This window comes from Zingiber officinale, chromosome 2B (genome assembly GCF_018446385.1).
Source record: "Zingiber officinale cultivar Zhangliang chromosome 2B, Zo_v1.1, whole genome shotgun sequence".
NCBI classification, from domain to species: domain Eukaryota; kingdom Viridiplantae; phylum Streptophyta; class Magnoliopsida; order Zingiberales; family Zingiberaceae; genus Zingiber; species Zingiber officinale.
Window position 1 is genome coordinate 91679979 of NC_055989.1, and position 18753 is coordinate 91698731.

The window sequence follows — 18753 nt, forward strand, 5'->3', positions numbered from 1 at the left end:
CATCCAATATTACCTAATCAGCCAGTTACTGTAAAAACATAGAAGAGAAGGGATAATTTTTCATCCTCGCCATATACTTTTTCGCCCTCCAGAGCCTTAGGCCTTAGCACCCTGGCTGTTCTGTCTGTTCTGCTAGCTAATTGAACAGAAGGGATATGATTTTGGTGATAAATTCTTATCTTTATTTATTGCTGAAGTTATTGACTCGATTGTTGGGTTACTAATTCTGTTCCTATAAACGCCCAAGGCATAAAGTCAGGTTAGCCCTCTAACTGCTAGAAAGTTGCCATTGTTAATCTTAAATGATTGAATCTAGTAGAAAGCGAAATTTATGATTGAATTCAAGCTTAGCAGATTGGTTTGAGGAGCAGCTCGAGCAAGATTATTGAAGATAAGCTAGCAACAATCAATGTAAGAATTAACTCTTCAATATCCTTGTGCTCGGAATACATGGCCTTCTACATCACAACACAAGCATTTGGGTCCTCATCAGAGAACCATTGAGGTGCATGAGCGTATTCACTGTAGTAGGGAGGCTTTTGAATGTAGCAGGGAGGACTGTGAATGTAGCAGGGAGCATGAGCATGAGCATGAGCATGAGCATGATGAAGGTGATAATGAGGAGTAGCAAAATATTTTTCCTTTAGCTCCCATTTCTTTTCTTCTATTCTCACTTTCATTTTCTTGAATAACTCCTCGATATCCACATCTTTTTGCATCAGGAAATCTTTCTTCTCCATCTCCACTTCGATCTTTTTGAACAACTCCTCCATCTCGATTTCCAATTCCTTTACCTTCAGCTCCTTCTTCTTCTCCTCTTTCTCCACGCTTATCTTCCTGAATAACTCGTCTATTTCGATCTCTATATCCTTTTCCTTCAGCTCCTGCTTCTTTTTCTCTATTTCCAGCTTGATTTTCTTGAGAAACTCAGCTTTTTTGGCTTTCAGCTTTTCCTTTTCGTCATTCTTTTCTTCAGCTTTCTTGATTTCTATCTTCGCCTCCACCTTCAGAATCTTTGCGATTTTGTTCGTTTTCTTCTGAATGTACTCGACCAGCTCTTTCTCCTTTATCACGCCGATGATCTTGCAGGTGTTGTCTCCTAAGTTCGTCTCGACCTTGTGAATCTCTGCAAATTATAATAATAATGCATCAAAGAAATCAATTTCAGAAATACCCTCTGAGGATACTCATTCAAGAAATTCCTTGCCTTTGTGTTTGAGCAACAGAATCTTGAGATCTTGTTCACAATTCTCGCAATGCAAATGAACCTTTATCACTATGATCTTTATTTCCTGATACATAAACAAAATATGAAGTTTTATCTCTCATCATCAAGAATGTGTATAATTTATAATTCCGCCAATTCGATTACTTCTTCTTTCTTTTCTTCTTTGGGCAGGAACTTGGACGATATCAGCTCGATTTTCTTCTTCGTCTTTTTTTGGATCCGTTCCTGAACCTTTTTGACATCGAAGTAGCCTTTGACGATCACTTTCCCGCTTTCAACGTTTATATCGACCTTCTCGACTCCTTTTTCATGTCAACAACAGATTAGCAAAACAAATATGTGCACTTGATACTGCAAGCTATGAACGAAACAGTAACCTGAATTCTGAACGATGTGTTTGTGGACAGCACTCGCACATTCCTTGCAGTGGATGTGGAGTTTGTACTCTGCGACGATCAGTTCTTCGGTTTTCTTCTCAACCATGTTCAGGGTTTAGAAGAAAAGGAGTTCACCATGCGAGTGAATATAAGAAGGTTTGGCTTGCTTTTTACAGAGAGAGAGAGAGAGAGAGAGAGAGAGCAAAGAAGATGGATGGAAAGAGTTTGCTTTGGGGGAGTGGAGGTTGGCAGGGTTTGTTGAGGTGGTTCACTTGCTATGGACATCCTTGCGGTGACAAGCAACGCCGGGTTGACAAAGATTTCAACTAGTTCATTTAGGATCAATCAGACAAACGAACTGACCGGACCAAATAAGTCAATTAGATTGACCATTGGACCGAGCCAGCTAACCCATCTTACCCATTAAGAAAATCATCTTCTAGACCGTTTGACTGGATGGATTCATCTTGATAGAGTATTTCGATTGGCCAGTTGTCAACCTGTTAGCTAGGTTATTATTAGGGCATCTCCAATTGAAACACCAAATTTGGTGTACACGTAACACCAAAATACTTCAATCCATACATTAAATATGGTGATGGAGAGAGTTTTTATTTTTATTTTTATTTTTATTATATTATTATATAATTAATAAAATCAAATATAATTAATTTGTAATTATTATTTATTATAAATTTAAATTAAATATATTTAAGTAGCATATTTAAATTTTATTATGTATATTTGTAAAGATTTAATTTATTAAAATTATTATTTTAAATTTATTTAATATATTTTAATTATAATTACATTTATAAATTATATCATTATTTCATAAAAAATATAATAAAATATTAAAAATTTTGATACTCATAAACGTAAAATACATTACCCATTACACTGACATACAAAATAAAAACAAGAGTAACTAAACAAACAAGTACAACTAAAAATGATACTAATAAAGCACACATAAACTTAAAATTACTTCAATAATATTATAATATTAATATTCAAGAAGATCATTCCCCATTCCGCTAAAATAATTATGAAATTGACTGAAAATATTTGTAAAATTCTAAGATTCTTGATTTTAACATTGATATTAATTGAGTTGTGATCCTTCTCCCTATATTAGAGATGTTTGAGATCCTTCTCCTTGATGTGTAACTGAATGAGATCCTTGGACTTGCATTCTCTTTTGCATAATTTTAATTTACTCATTGTGAATATATTCACACATCATCGGGTTAGAGATCGAGTTCAAATCTTTGAACAAAATTTTAATTTCTTCCTTGTAAATCATATTATCTACCATTTTTTAGTAGCAGCAATACTTGAATTCATTATCTCAACAAGTTGAGCATTAATATTAATTACCTTTGCAATTTGTTCATCATTTTTTTATTCATTTTTGTTTTTTTTATCCCAAAAGGTCGTTTATTAGAAATAGTACCGCTATCTGAATCAGTAATATTAAAATCAAAAGCAAACACATAAGGAGTTAAAAGTGTGCGAAATTCTTCTTCGGAGAATTGTTGTTCATATGAACCAGTATTAGCATTTTGTTATCGCGATTTCATGCCTAGCCAAATTTTTCAATGTCTTTGAGAATATTCCAAAAAAATTTACATGATATATTGACATAATGTATTATTATGCATAATATGATAATTGAAGATGAACGTGATTTAAATGCACTAATCATGGAACACTTTGAGGTGTCGACTCTAGATGTTGAGCCCGCAGTAGATGATAGTACTCGATTTGAAGAGTTTCTAGTTCAATACAAACAAATCAAAGACAAAGCTCTTATTGCCCTATAAAATGCATTAATTGAGTATTTATGGGAATAATATAATAATTCTGAAAGTTAAAGCCTTATAATATTGTATTTTCAATTAAGTGTGATTGTTTGTTTTAAATAAAAAAAAATAGTAGCATATTGTATCCTAATTGTGTATGCTTTTATAATATTTTAAAAATATATTTATGCCTAAATAATTATGTAATAAAAATTTTAAATGAAAATTATATATATATATATATATATATATATATATATATATATATATATATATATTAGTTGGATGTAGAATTTTTAAAATATTAATCTAAATTATACCAATGAAGTATTAATTTTAAATATAATAATTATCATATAAAAATGTTAATAAATTAAAATGTAAGTTGATAATTAAATGCTGAATAAAAAATAGAATATTCTAAAGAATATTCCTTTTTGTGTAATAGGGTGTGGGTGAATTAGAGCTGAAATAATATTTGGTACTGAAATTGTAGTGTTTTGATGTGAAAATTACACCAAATATGATGATGTGGGTTGGAGATGGTCTTAGTTACAATAAAAGAAAATGCCAGAAATACAACTTAAAGGAATTATAAAAGAGGCAGAAATTTGAATCCCAAATAGAATGAATATTTTGAAGACCGACTTCTCAGTGTGCATAAATTATACTCAGGATTATCTAATAGGCGAATCAGAAGGGAAAACCATCTAGCTATAGGATCTGGATACGTGAATTATCAATAAAAAAAAAACTTTAATTCTCTTTTCACTTGGAAACCTCTCAAGCAAATACTGTTAGTTATCTGACTGGTGATGACACTGCTGTCTTCTTGCTGAAGGCCCCAAGTTAATGTCCATGAACTTTGTAGTGGGCTTGTTGTCCAGGAAGTGAAGATCATCAATCCAGTCATCACTTGGATGTGCCATGGTTGGCATGGCACCAGGAAGTGAAGATCACTCATCTAATGCAAGCGGGTAACTGTGCAACATCACTCGACGAACAAGCATGTCGAAAAGAAACACTCACCAAAGTGACTGAGATTGTAAAGCTCCCATCTTCCCCCGTCAAAAACCCAGAGTGAGCTCATCAATCCAGTCTAAAGAGAGCATCTTACATATCCATCATCACGAAAATCCTTTTACAAAGAAGAACTTCTAAAAATTTTAAGATGTTTTCTGCAATCTGTCAATGTTGTATCTCTCCATTGGCAAATTCAAAAAATGCTTGTGTGAGATAAAAGATAATGCCAACAATCACACTCTAGAGGCATAACAAAATGTATGCAGGCACTGCTACATTTTATTTCCAACTTTGTGCAAAATGCTTTTGTGTCCTTTATGCACGCGATATAAAAACCAAAATCTGAATCTACCTTTCTATTAATTTAAATCCAACTTTGTGCTGGAGGCTTTTCTGCCTCCTTTCGAGCAACTTCTCTTGTCGAAACCACTTCCTGCCATTGCTGCTGGTCTGCATATATGTTGGATAAAAGGACATTAGCACCCCCTTTATATTGGTATAGCTCCTTAATTTTCATCGCAACAAGTTCACCGAGCTCTAAATTATTCTGAACTCTGCATGCACTCAGTAAAGCCCCTAGTATTGCCAAAGTAGGTCTTACGGGCATTCTCGAGACAAACTCAAGTGCCTGAGCTAAATGTCCTGCTCGACTCAAAAGATCCACCACACAACCATAATGCTTAGGCTCCGGAACAACATCGAACCTCTCCATAGATTCAAAAATATCGATCCCTTCATCCACCAAACCACTGTGACTACAAGCAGAGAGGACAGCAATAAAAGTAGTGGAATCCGGCGACACATTCATTTTACACATCGTCGAATAAACTTCGATCGCTTCTCTTCCAAGTCCATGCGAACCTAAAGCCGTTATCATGGCCGTCCAAGAATGCAAATCTTTTACACCCATTCTATCAAACACTTGCACGGCACAAGCAACACTTCCGCACTTGGCATATCCAGCTATGAGCGAATTCCGAAAGAAAACATTGATTTCCAAGCCTATCTTCTCTGCATAAGCATGTAGACTCTTAACAAGTTCCAGAGATCCTAAGCCGACAAATGCAGACATGGCGGAAACTACAGTGACCTCATTAGGGCAGACCTTATGGTCAAACATTCTCATCTGGTTGAATACCTTCAGAGCCTCCTCATGGCAGCCGTTGTCAACCAAACCGGAGATCACTGTGGTCCACAAAACAACATCCTTTTGAGGGATATCGTCGAACACATAGCGAGCGAGATCAAACTGCCCGCAAGATAAGTACATTGTGACAAGTGCCGTCTGCAAGTATATGTCATCGCTGAGGCCTAATGTCAAAGCATGGCAATGGAGTAATCTACCGTAATTCAGATCAGACCTGGAGCGGCAGGCCTTGAGCAAGAAGGGGAAAGTGTACTTATCCGGAAGTTTGCCTCTCAGCAGCATTTCGGCATACAGGGAGAAGGCGACCGAGGTTTGCTGGTTCTCGCAGACGGATGCAGCTCTGATGACGGTGTTCCAGGAGAAAAGGTTGGGAGATGGCATTCGCCGGAAGATTTCGAAGGCGAAGTGGAGGTCGAAGGAGGAGGCGTGGAGGAGGAGGCGGCTGGAGACGAAGGGGATGCGGAAGAGACCGGAGACGATGGCGAATGCGAGGATGGCACGGAGGCGGCGAAGAGAGAGGCGAGCCTCGAGGCAGAGCAGGCGCGGATGCCTCTGGATAAGGCGGTTATTGGAGACCCAAGACGGGAATAGGTGGCGGTAGGCGGGCGCGGAAGGAGCAGCGGGGCAGAGGAAGGCCAGGAGTTTGTTTGGCGGTCGGAACTTGCGCAGGGTTGTGAACATGGCAACGCTTCTCCGACACGGAATCTGTTCGCCGCCGGCCGCACTGCCTGTTCGACGGCGATTCTGGTGCGGTGACGTGGGGCGTGGAAGGTCTCCGTTCAGTATCCAGCTCTTCTGATCGGGCCGGAAAACAGAAATCCCGCCCTTGGAAAAATTTCCTCAGCGCGTCGTACTCCAGATCCGAATCTTAAATATTCATCGGAGGATCTAACGACTATGGGACAGACAGAGTCGCCACAACTATTGATTTCGTAATGCATGATTTAAGAAATTTATAGTATATAATTTCAAAAGTCACTCTGGAGTCAAATCGAATATTTTTTAAATTAATTGAATCGTTCAAACTTTCTTATGAAAATTGAAATGATTGAAGTTTCCCACGGGCTATTTGGTAAATTAAAAAGGTTCGCATTAAGCGGTCTATCCATCTAGTATTCTAGCTTTTTTTTTGCAGCATTAAATGATCATCAAGAAGACACTATGGGTCATCCGCAGGGACGGATCCAGAATTTTAAATTTAGGGGGGCCGTATGCTAAGTGACAAAAATAATTATCGTCAAAAATTTGTACACCCTTAAACAACCTCCGAATTCTCAATTTATCACTGAAATCGAGGTCAAAATTTACCTAGAAATCACTGTCCTAGGTTATCGTGGTTGACAAGACAACAATAACGAACAAGTTCAAATGTAGCTCCGACACGAAACAAGGGCCAACGACCCTTCTCAAGTTGCGATATTACTTCAAGATTTTGATATTAAACTACCAATAGAAAATTTAGGTTACGGACTTTCTAAATATGTAATCAATTTTGAATTATGGCGATCGATGATGCTACAATTGATAATGAAAGCAACAATAATGATTTTGGTGTGAATTGTAAAAGATCGAGATGTCTAGCCATAGGAGAGAAAATGTCTATATCATAAATTAGAAAAGATTTCTATATAGTAATAAACTAATAATATTATTACTAATAATATTTGTATATAATTAATTATCAGTAGTTTCCTTTTGTTAAATTTTATTTTTTTTCCAACATAATTCCTACCAGGTAAATTAGTTTCCTTTTGTTAAATTTTATTTTTTTCCAACATAATTCCTATCAGGTAAATTAAAAAACATCCAAGAAAAATATTTTTCTCTAAAATTATATAGCATATTTAATAAGTATATCATCATTATATTAAAATATATTAAAAAGGGAAATTAATTTAATCATCTTGTACTCCTTCACCATTCTAATTATATCTGTATACTATATATATATATATCCTAGTATATAGAATATAACCATGTATATATATCCATATATAGGGAGGATTTACATGGAGACTTGGGGGGGTCGTGGCCCCCCCAAGCCCCCCTTTAAATCCGCCACTGGTCATCCGAGTTGATATAGGGTAAAAGTTACTGCAATGAGACCACCGGGTCGAAATTCAATGGCAACGGGGGAATAAATCCCCTATCCCTGTATCCCACCCGGACCCGGTCCGTCCCATGTTAGCTCGGGTGCTGCGATTTACCTCCCTCACAATGACCGTGGGTCCGGTCGGTGGGGGCCCTGGGGGCGAGGGTATCGCCTTTTTGCTGCAATTAAATGATCATCAAGAAAAATTTAGAGGTGTTGATCCGGTGATAAGGTCGGGCTCTGTCTCGTAGGAGGTCAACGTCATGTGGAAGATCAAAGTCAAGACGGTCAATGCCCTCAGGCAAGCGTCCAATCGAGCGACTCCATCAGTCGATCGGACTAAGGAATGGCGGGTCCGATGTTACCACAGCTCGGTCTCACACCGAGCTTCTGACGCTCAAAGGCCCAGTATCACCAAGGCAGGCGCCGACCGGCGGGACATGTGCTAGGCGGACATCCTGATTGGCCAAAGATCAAATCGTAGCCAACGAAACCAAAACACGACTCAACAAACCTAGACAGTGGAAGTAACCGAGTGGCCGACCCGCTCGGCCTAGACAGCAGAAGTAGCCGAGCGGCCGACCTGCTCGGCCCCGACAACAGAATTAGCCGAGCGGCCCAACCGAGCCGCTCGACTCACTAGCAGATAAAGACAGGATCGACTGATATCCTCCTCGAGACTCGTGTTACAAACAAAGCATGGTCGGCGGCATGATCAGGCAGAGAATCGTATGACGGAAGCTTTCATTGTCTTATTAGGATATGCTCGGGTTGTTGAGGTATGATGTCAGGTACACTTTTCTGACACGTCCTATCAGGGAAAGCTTTGAGACGTGTGCACGCCTCGAGGAGCATACACGCGCACTCCTGGGAGCCCTATATAAAGGACTCCAAGGTTCGACGAAGATATGCTCATCCTCCTGTAGCTACAGTTACGCTGCCACTTTCATTTTTTTGCTTGCTTGCTACTTTCGTCTGAGATCTGACTTGAACGTCGGAGGGTCATCGTCGGGGAACCATTCCCTGGCTCGACACTGACGTTTTTAGGCTTGCAGGCTAGTCTCAGCGGAGGTCCACGCACGGTCAACAGGAGCGTCACATCCCCAGCGTCCGTCACCTCGACTCTCGGACAGGATCGTGTGTAAAAAATGAACTCATATAAGTCAATTCAAAAAATATTAGATTATGATAGGAAATTTTCTAATTCGGGTTGATTTCATGTTGGAGGGTTTTTTATTGTGTTCGGGTCATGTTGAGTTTAGGTTGATCCAGATCCATCTGAATTTAGATTCATAAAGTTTTTATTAAATTAGAATTTATTTTGAAAGTTAAAATAATTTAGGTTAGATGATTAGAACAATGATGTAAAATTTAAATAAAAGTAAAAATTATAGAAAAATAGTAAAATTAATCTTTTTTTAATGACGGGTTGGTCAGGTTACCTTGGTTTAGATTTAAAATTTTTAGATTGTGTTAGGGTAAAATGGAAAATTATAAGAAAAATAATTTTAAAAAAGATTTTATTTTAATCGGATCGGTGGAGTTATTGGACTATGGTTTAGAATTTTTAAATTATGTTCAAATTAATTTTTTTTATATAATATCTTTATTTCAATTCGAAAATTCAAAAAAAAATCGTCCATTAATTTATTAAAACTAAGATGCCTGAAAAAAAAAAAAATACTTTGTACCATCATCACGGGAGCAATATACATTTTTATCATTATTTTTTTTAATGAAATACATTTTTTTTTCATTACTCGATAGATTATGGACAATCGAGTCCATCATCAGTCAAATGTAATCTAAAGATCCGATTCAGAATCATCAGTCGAGTCTACTGATAAAATATAACTGTCAAATGATATTTCCAATTCAATTTAATCGATTAAACGGATATCTTAACTCTAAATCCAAAATCGAACCGCTATAACTAATAAAAAAAAAAAAAATCTAGGCGTTTGATTTAGGGGAATAGAAGTAGGGAATGAGAATGAGAATCATTGATTATCATTGTTAATGTTTGGATTATAGGAATAGGAATACAAATAAGGGAATGAATCCTTGAAATTGGGTAATAACTCATTCCCATGTATCTCCCCTTCAATGAGTCATTACCCTATTTCCATCAATCAAAATATTCCCTTATACCAAAAATACCCTTGACCTAAAACTAAAATTTTCTCCCTTAATATCAAATATCAAAATTTATTTATTTATTTTTTCTTTCATATCACTTCTCTCTCCTTATTCTCTCTCATCATATTTTCTCTCTCATCATTTTATCACACACTTTCTCTCTCCTATCTCACTCTCTTTCCTCTTTTTTCTCATTACATTTTCTCTCTCCTCAATCTCTTTCATCACACTCTCTTCCTTTTTTAATCATACTTTCTCTTTCATCATACTTTCTCTCTCCTCAATCTCTCCCATCACACTCTCTTTTCTCTTTTTTTTTTCTGATCACACTTTCGCTCTCATCACACTTTCTCTCTCCTCAATCTCTCTTGTCACACTCCCTCCTTTTTTTCCTCAACACACTTTCTCTCTCATCATACTTTTTCTCTTCTCAATATCTCCCATCACACTCACTGTTCTCTTTTTTCTCATTACACTTTCTCTCTCATCATATTTTCTCTCTCCTCATTCTCTCTCATGACATACTTTCTCTCCTCATTTTTCCTCATTACATTTTCTCTCTCTTCATCCTCTTCCATCATAATTTCTCTCACATCATATTTTATCTCACATCTTCTCTCATCATGCTCTTTTATATTACACTCTCTTTTCTCATTTTCTCTCATCATACTTTCTCTCTCTTCATTCTTTTTATCACACTTTCTCTTTCATCATACTTTCTCTCTCATCATTCTCTTTCATCATATTTTTCTCTCGCATTCATCTTTCTTTTACATCTAATTTTTTTCTCTTATTTTCCTTTAAGGGTAAAAAAGGAAATATTGATTTATTCCGATAGAAAGTATACAACTAACCAAACATTGCTTTTAAGAGTGATATCCATGCTCATACCCATTCACATTCCACAATACAATGATTCCCATTCCGATTTCCATTCTCATTCTCATTCCCATGCTCATACCAAACGCCGAATTAGCAGCGCTAACAAATAGGAATAAATGTAATCTAAAGGCCCAATTAATGTTGTATCATATGAATTATTCTGTCAATGGTACAATAGGCAACTTCCATTTTAGCTAGCAAGAAAATTTGGAATAAACAAAATGTTGGACAATTCCTATAACTTATAGGTACTAAAGACCCAATTAATGTTGTATCATATGAATTATTCTGTCAATGGTACAATAGGCAACTTTCATTTTAGCTAGCAAGAAAATTTGGAATAAACAAAATGTTGGACAATTCCTATAACTTATAGGTACATTTATAGGTGGTTTCTCTGGCTTGCGATGTAGCTTCACTTCGTTCGATTGATCACCTTGTGAGTTAGATCAACGAGCGCACGCCTTGAAGTTATGACGGCCTCATCGTCGCTTTTGGGAAGGGCATTGATTGCTTCGATTGCAGAGTTGGCATGTTCAACTGCAAGTGCTCGTGTCCTCTCAATTCCTTTGCTTTTTCCGAGATAGTCGAGTGCCTGCAAGAATGGTGAAGCACCATCAGGTTAGGGGATATCACAATCAGCTGTGTGATCAAACAAACAATTTAGACAGAAACTTTATGTTCTCTGTGAAACTCCACTCAGCATCCCCGAAGGTGAAATTGTAAGCGATGTTCTAAACAGCAGTGGAAGAAATTGTTCGGGCAGGATTGTTCAAGGTATGATCAGTTTTCTTTCATGTGATATTTCGGTACAAACAACGATCAGATAAATTCAGCCAATGTACTAACTACAAGCAAGATGGGTGGGTAACAGAGAACTTACGGCCTCCACATTTGCTGGATTGCTAAATCCCTTGTCAATAATTGATTGCAGCTCTGGGAACTCTTCTTTTGCAAAAAGTATTGGAGCTGTAATGATTCCCTGTAAGATAAGATAAGATTAACACTATAGTGTACAAATGAGTTCAATAAATGGATTTATCATTTACAACTAGCTAAAGATGTACAGGCAGATGGAAACTATAAGAAGATAGAGAGAAGTCCGATTTTTTATGCAATCACTAAGCCTACGGAATGCTCGTAACCCTATAACTAAGTTAGCTAGGAACACAATCTTACTCATGCTGTAGAAGAAACATATTTTTTTCTTTAACTGAAAACCGTAGAAACAAACGTCAACCAACAAAATTATCATTGCATGCCCTTCCCTTGACTTCCCAGTGGAAATCAACCATGTAAAGGAGAAAACAATTTACAACCACACGGGGGAAAATCTTGAATTGTAGTGTGCTAATAAGCATCATAACATTCGGAGGGCATGCACTGCAATGAGAAGCAAGTCATCACCTAAAACATGGGCCCTTCGATGTTCAAATGCAAAACAGGAGACAACAGCAGGATATCGGTACAGTGATCAAATCTGAGTCAAGAAGATTGGGAGAGAAATTACATGTCGAATGTCAGATAAGGATCCCTTCCCAAGTGAAGTTGTAGTGCCAGTGAAATCAAGCACATCATCTATGAGTTGGAATGCTAAACCCTAAAAGAAAAAATTGGTATTTACAAATGTATAACTGATTAAAAATGTCTTCAAACTGCATTAAGAAAATATTAGCATACTAGATTTCGCCCATAATTATATGCATGCATTGCCACTTCTGTAGTTTGTCCTGCTAGCAAAGCAATGGCTTTGCAACTGTTTGAGATCAATGAAGCTGTCTTGTAGTATGTCTTCAACATGTAATACTCCATGCTGTAAGTCCGCATACATGTGATATTTTCATAAAACGAATAGACACATAGCATTCAGGGATTAAGCGCTCTCTTTTTTTTTTTCATAATGGATCTAGTTACTTTCATGCAAGATTTCTGAAGTGAGGTATCCCGCAATGGAGAAAGTGTTTACCTGTGACGTTGCTCAGCATTAGCTGACATTTGCATTGTTTCACCAGTGACCAGATGTTCAACAACAGTGGCCAATAATGATACAACCTGCAGAAGGAAGCAAGGGCACTACATACATATCCTCCCAACCAAAAGAAAAAATAAACAAATGAGTTTGTTGATGCGAGTTTGCTGATGAATGTGGAAGAAGATGAACACTAGAATTTATGGAAGTGTATAGACAATAGAAGTACTTCAATATCTACTCATGACTCAATTTACTATCTAATCAGCATTCTTGCACCAGTTTTTTTTTATTGTTTCCTTCAATAAGTACCTAAGTCTTGAATTCATCTCAACCAACTTGTAAACTTTTTCCTAGTTTTCTTCATGATTCTTGGCTAATGCTATAGTTGAGCCTTGTGCATATTTTACAGGCCACAGGGATAACAATACTACATCCATAAAGTGAGTGCTTTCCAAATCCGACACCAGTAATTTCAAGGACCGAGTCCTTGCATGTGATATACCTCAGAGAGCAGAGAAAATGAGTTTATGTTTGTTTACCTAGAATACCACTCAGTTCATGGAATGTGCTCGTGTGCAATATCAAACCTAAGGAAAGACCTAGAAACTTGATGATTTTATCGTTATCTACCAAGAAAAGAGAAACGGAAGATTGAAAATAAAGCCTAAATTTTTTACAGAAAACTAGGCAAATATACACTATAATGCAATAATGACATTTTTCCTGATCATTGATAACAAGACGACAGTGCCACAGCTAAACATGATACCTCTGTATTCTTTAGCGATGCAAGGGCAACACAAGCTCTAGAAAGTAAAAAATCTCCAGCAAGCACAGAAAGCTGCATACAAATAAAAAAAAACCAAAATTGCAGTCAATATTCGAAAACATTTCTATTATTGCATAATAGTTAATACAAACTGAAATAGTCAGGATTTCAATGTCTACCTACAATATTACCAACACATGGAACTTATAACGTGTAATTAAACTATAGATGTCAGTAAAGACACTAAAAGAAACACCTTGTTGCCCATTACAAAGTTCAGTGAACCAATACCACGTCTTGTATCGGCATCATCTAAGACGTCATCATGGAGAAGGCTTGCAACCTACACAAGTGAAAAAACAGTTAACCAGTAGACAAGTATCATAATTAGTAACCATATTGAGATGAGAAAGGAGAAATTTAAAGATTTTATCCAAAAGAGAAATTTTTTAAAAATTATGGCTAACATGAATCATTTCAGTTATTTCGGCAATACACTGCTGCCTAGTGCGCATATTCTTTTCGAAACTACTAGCAACTTCTGCAGCAACTGATTCAGGTGTAGGCATACTCAGAGCTGAAGCCATCAATAGCAATACCTGCAATATTTTTATTCTTTAATCATAAGCAAAAGCAAAGAGACACAAGCTTCTATAATCACATTTTTATATGGCAATAGAATCACTTTTAGTGCATTGGTGCATATACAAAGAGATCATCACAAACATTGGAAAAGTTTATGGGCATGATATGAAAGAAGTAAGAGGCGAGGCTATCCACAAGTTGTGATTACTACAAATGAGAAGGTTAACTGATATTAAACAAAATTCATATGGAGTTGTAACAGGCACTTGCAAAAAACATCGACAATAATTATTATCTGAGTACTTACTGTAGGTCGAAATCTTTTCCCTTCAGCTCCTATTTTGAAGAAATATTCAGCAGCTGATGCCAGCTTGGGGACCTGAAATGGTTTGGATTTAGGTGGATAAGGTCTTAATATCCAAAAGAACAAGGCATGTTCAAATCTTCAAATATTAGAATGACTAAATGGCTTCAGATTACAACCACCCACCTCACTAACCACCATTGACCGTAACCTGTTTCCGATAATTGAGAGTTCATCAGAAACTAAGGAAAAGGGATCCACTGATTCCTAGATAAAATGGAAGATAACCAGAGGTAATAAGTAAGTACTGCTATCAGAATTAAAATTAGAAAACACATCTCTTCTTTGATTTTAGTGGAGGCTTTGTTATTTTTTGGCAATATCCAAAATTATTATGTCAAACACATGAGACCTCCTTTCTTCTATGATATCAGTCACTAAAAAGTCCCAACCAAAAACAATTTCACACCTCAGCTGCAGATTTTCTGTCTTGATCAATCTGATATCTGATGTCATGTAAGCCACGTGAACTCTGCAAATGATATTCTCTAAAATCCTGTACCTACTAATCATAGCACAACGCGGCGTAAATATAAAAGCTGATATAACTTCAGTAGAACAGTAAGAAAATATCGAACAGTAAGAAAATATCCAGAATTCAATCATACTGTCATATTAATTGTGTCTATGCATAGCTTAAATTGAGATACTTCAACTTTTGTGTAGAATAAGAAAGCAAATGAATTAAATAGTATCTGTTTCAAACAGGAGTATGCTAAGTACTTTACATTGATTAATGAAGCAAAAGTTATTTTTTTAAGAAAATGTAGGCTGAAATTTAAACACATTGCAGCAAAGACAAAGTTTATCATGTTATATCAGCCTTCAATTGTCAATATAAGGTATTCTTTGAAAAATTGGGATATGATCCTCACCGCCCCATGGGCAGTGAGAAAGAGAAGGATAAATAAGCAGAGGATTGAACACATGAGCACTGATCACATATGATATTGAAATAAAACTACTATGCCCAAAGATCAAACAATTTTCAATCAAAAATAGGGTCAATTGACAAATTTTATATTTTTCATGTTCATAATTTAAGCCCAAGTGATCATGCTCAACCATATTGTTTTGATGTGTTTGGAAAAGGGTTCATGAACTTTGCAAAAACTTAGTTGGAAGCACATGAAGCTCATGGAGCTTAACTTGGAGCGGCCAAATTGATTTGTATGATGGCTAAAGAGCTGGTGATGGGAGAAGGATGAAATGGGGCATCCGAGGGACTACAAAACAAGGAGCATCAAGGTGGCAATGTTGATGAGCTACATATGGAAAAAAAAAAAGTGAAGAATAGCATGTGGAATGAGTCAAGGGTGGTTTAGTGTATCCAACGACCAAAGATAGTTTAACAGCTCTGGTCCTTTGCAAGCAAAAAAAAAAAAAAAAAAAAAAAAAAGACACATAAAAAAATCCCCGAGATTTAGAAGTAGGGGAATAGAGCTATCACGACTCTGTACATCGTTTTAACGCTAGTGAACGGTTGTCCGTGTTTCAGAATAAACTAACAATAAATATGTAGCAGGAAATAGCAAAAGCTTAGAAGACCAACAGGGACAGCATTATACACAATCAAATTCGATAAGAAAAAGGGAAATCAACTAAATCCATGCAAAACACCAAGCGGAAGCCAAACAAAAATTGCACCTTTGAGGGCACCTCGGCAGGTTTCCGACTCAAATGAGCCCCGCGAGAAGCCACGGGCAGGAATCCATTAAAAGAATATACGCCGGATCCCGCTGTCCTCGACCGACACAAACTCCTGAAGCCCCACCTGAACATCTGGATCCTAACTTCTAAGCGCCGACCCGAGACGATCGAGTAGTCAACGGAGAAAAACGCACAACTCTGAGCAAAGACGCAACAGGGAAGAAGTGAGGGAAGTAAAATCCTTCCTCCGCCGCTGATAACTCGCTCGGAAAGAAGAAAAATCTCTTCTCGCGAGTAATACAAGTAAAAGCTCGGAGCTCGGCCGCCTTTGATTGTGCAACGCGCCGCCGTGACTGGGGATCGGTGGGGATTGAGGAAGCGCAGCAGATCATGGGCCATAAACGGGCCATAGTAGATGTTCCACGAAGGCACGTGGCCGTCACATGGGGCACTACGGCACGTGTACGATTTGATCCTAATGAATCATAATTCGATTTAATGAAAATAAAAAACTGAAAAATATACAAACAAACGCATCTGAATACAGAAATGGCGATACGAATTATTAATCGAATAATAAAATTTAAATACTCTATAATGCAATTTTCGGGAAATGGATCGTTTTGAACTTGTCTATTAATTTTTTATTTAATTAAACTTACTCAAATAAATAAATGAAAAAGAACAAGTAGTCTATAATATTGGGGCTAAGGGGAGATATAGGATGAATAACTATTCGATAAAGATTATTTTACAGTGAAATATTTGAAGCGAATAATTCTTTAATATTAATATAAAGATTTATTTAGTATCCATTTTCTCAAAATGACTAATCTAAGGATTTAATCTTTTCATACAAATATACTTGATCCGGCCGTAAGAATGAGGGACCCACTTCCTGAAGGGTCCCAGCCTGAGGACGGATGGAGGGCTGACTAAGCGGGTAATGGCCGCGTCGAGCAGTTGAGCAGGTCCGAGCGGAGCCAGAGATAACCCAGCCATGGGCTTGGGTTTCCGACGCCAAGGCGGGAGGACTGAATGGCCGAGCGGGTGTCTGCCCGGCTGGGACCGAAGGGCCGAGCGGGTGGTCCGTTCGGCCAGGATAAGGGCGAGGATACAAAGGTTAGCCGAGCGGCCTATTCGTTCGGCTCGGGATATGGGATGTCAGCAAAGACATGTCTGATGATTATGTCGTACACAAGATTGCACGATGGAGGATCTCCCCGTCACATCATGGAGAGGTTGATACAGTAGCGGTATGGCCTTATGGATGCCCTTCTGACAAACCCATACCTGGGCATGGTCGAAAGCAGGTGATTGCTTTGATTGGCGCGCACAGGCTCCTTCGAGAGGTCTATATAAGGTCTTCATTTCTTCACCGGAGGTACGCTGGTCTGAATCTCTGAAGCCACCTCTTTGTTATTCCTCGCCTGACTTGAGCGTCGGAGGGCCGTCGGAGGGACACCCCTCCCCGCTCGGTTTTGTTGCAGGTTCGCCGGAGCACTCGAGGATCCAGCAGGGAGCGCCACGTCCCCAGCGTCCTTTGACTTCTTATTCGGACATGATCAATACTAAAAAGCTCTTTCTAGAAAATAATTCGGAAAAAGAGAAGTAGGGGTGTAAATGAATTAAGTCGTTCATGAATTATTCGAAGCTTGATTCGATAAAAATTTATTTGAGCTCGTTTAATGAGGCTCGTTAAGATAAACAATTCAAGCTCAAGCTTCACAATACTCGGCTCGTTAGCTCATGAACATGTTCGTTAGTAAGTTTGTGAATCAACTTTTAAATGAAAAAAATAATAATTTTGATATTAAATTTATACATTTTACACTCTACTTATAATATAGACAAATATATTAAATTTATTTATTAGAATAAAATTATAAATTTTAATAAGAATATTATAATTTTTTCTAAATATATATAATTTAGTTTTTAATGAATATTTAAATTTATAATTATTAAACTCGTTTAGGCTAGATAAAAGCTCGATTAAGCTCGTGAGTCATGAATATATTCATTAAATAAAATTTAAGCTTGACTTGATTATAAACGAGTCAAACTCAAACATTCAAGAGTTCGGTTCAGCTCGGCTTGATTACACCCCTACAAAAAAGTCTTGTATAAGCTCAAGAATAAGAATATAACTCGAAACAAGGAAACAAACGCAAATAAAAATCGAAACACGACTTAGCATTTTAAACCTTGATTTGATTGAGCTTTTCTTGCCTTGGAATACCTCTTGAAGGTGGGAAATACAGCAACACTTGTCTCCCCTAAATCTCAAGAGTTAGCATTTAAATCTAAACTCTTTTCTAGGATTACCTCGGACTCCTTAATTGCTTAAGTTTCTCCTTAAGTGATTACCATATCAGAAATCTATTCATAACCTGCAGAACAACTATATTCCCAACCTTAAGCAATTAGCCTAATCGCTTAAGAGGGGCGTAATCGATTAGCATAATCGATTCCACTCCCTTCTGCTCAATCGAGAGAAAGGTCATAAACGATTAAGCTTCCCTGCTTAATCACTTACCAAAACTTTTGTTTTGAATAGAAAAGGTCTTAAGCGATTACTCTAATCGCTTAAGTCATGTTGAATCGATTCGTCAGATCGATTTAGCACCATTATGTGCTTTTGCGAAGAACAATTCTTAATCGATTAAGATTATCCCTTAATCGATTACCACAAGCTGAATTGCTTACCTTAAGCGATT

The 18753-nt window shown here is 37.2% G+C and overlaps 3 protein-coding genes across 4 annotated transcripts; all 3 read right to left on the bottom strand.

Annotated features, from left to right (window-relative positions):
• Positions 1 to 347: 347 nt before the first annotated feature.
• Positions 348 to 1802, bottom strand: LOC122049283 (heavy metal-associated isoprenylated plant protein 4-like). Its single transcript, XM_042610687.1, has 4 exons — positions 1606 to 1802; positions 1373 to 1530; positions 1208 to 1292; positions 348 to 1126 (listed from the first exon to the last, which is right to left on the bottom strand). Exons 1-4 carry the CDS (start codon positions 1709 to 1711, stop codon positions 459 to 461), a joined length of 1017 nt encoding a protein of 338 aa, XP_042466621.1. The 5' UTR covers positions 1712 to 1802; the 3' UTR covers positions 348 to 458.
• Positions 1803 to 4018: 2216 nt separating this feature from the next.
• LOC122046345 (pentatricopeptide repeat-containing protein At2g02980, chloroplastic-like) lies at positions 4019 to 6491 on the bottom strand. The gene has a single exon (XM_042606993.1). The coding sequence runs from the start codon at positions 6259 to 6261 to the stop codon at positions 4798 to 4800; it is 1464 nt and encodes a 487-aa protein (XP_042462927.1). The 5' UTR covers positions 6262 to 6491; the 3' UTR covers positions 4019 to 4797.
• A 4415-nt stretch (positions 6492 to 10906) lies between these two features.
• On the bottom strand, positions 10907 to 16412 carry LOC122046346 (solanesyl-diphosphate synthase 1, mitochondrial-like). 2 transcript variants are annotated; one of them, XM_042606994.1, is made up of 12 exons: positions 16031 to 16412; positions 14793 to 14885; positions 14510 to 14590; positions 14327 to 14398; positions 13902 to 14033; positions 13691 to 13777; positions 13435 to 13506; positions 12660 to 12745; positions 12374 to 12506; positions 12204 to 12293; positions 11577 to 11675; positions 10907 to 11288 (listed from the first exon to the last, which is right to left on the bottom strand). In XM_042606994.1, exons 1-12 carry the CDS (start codon positions 16163 to 16165, stop codon positions 11109 to 11111), a joined length of 1260 nt encoding a protein of 419 aa, XP_042462928.1. In that variant the 5' UTR covers positions 16166 to 16412; the 3' UTR covers positions 10907 to 11108. The 2 variants fall into 2 exon arrangements, with proteins under 2 accessions (XP_042462928.1, XP_042462929.1); XM_042606995.1 differs by having other exon boundaries at positions 14793 to 14888; positions 16031 to 16170.
• Between the last annotated feature and the right edge of the window lie 2341 nt (positions 16413 to 18753).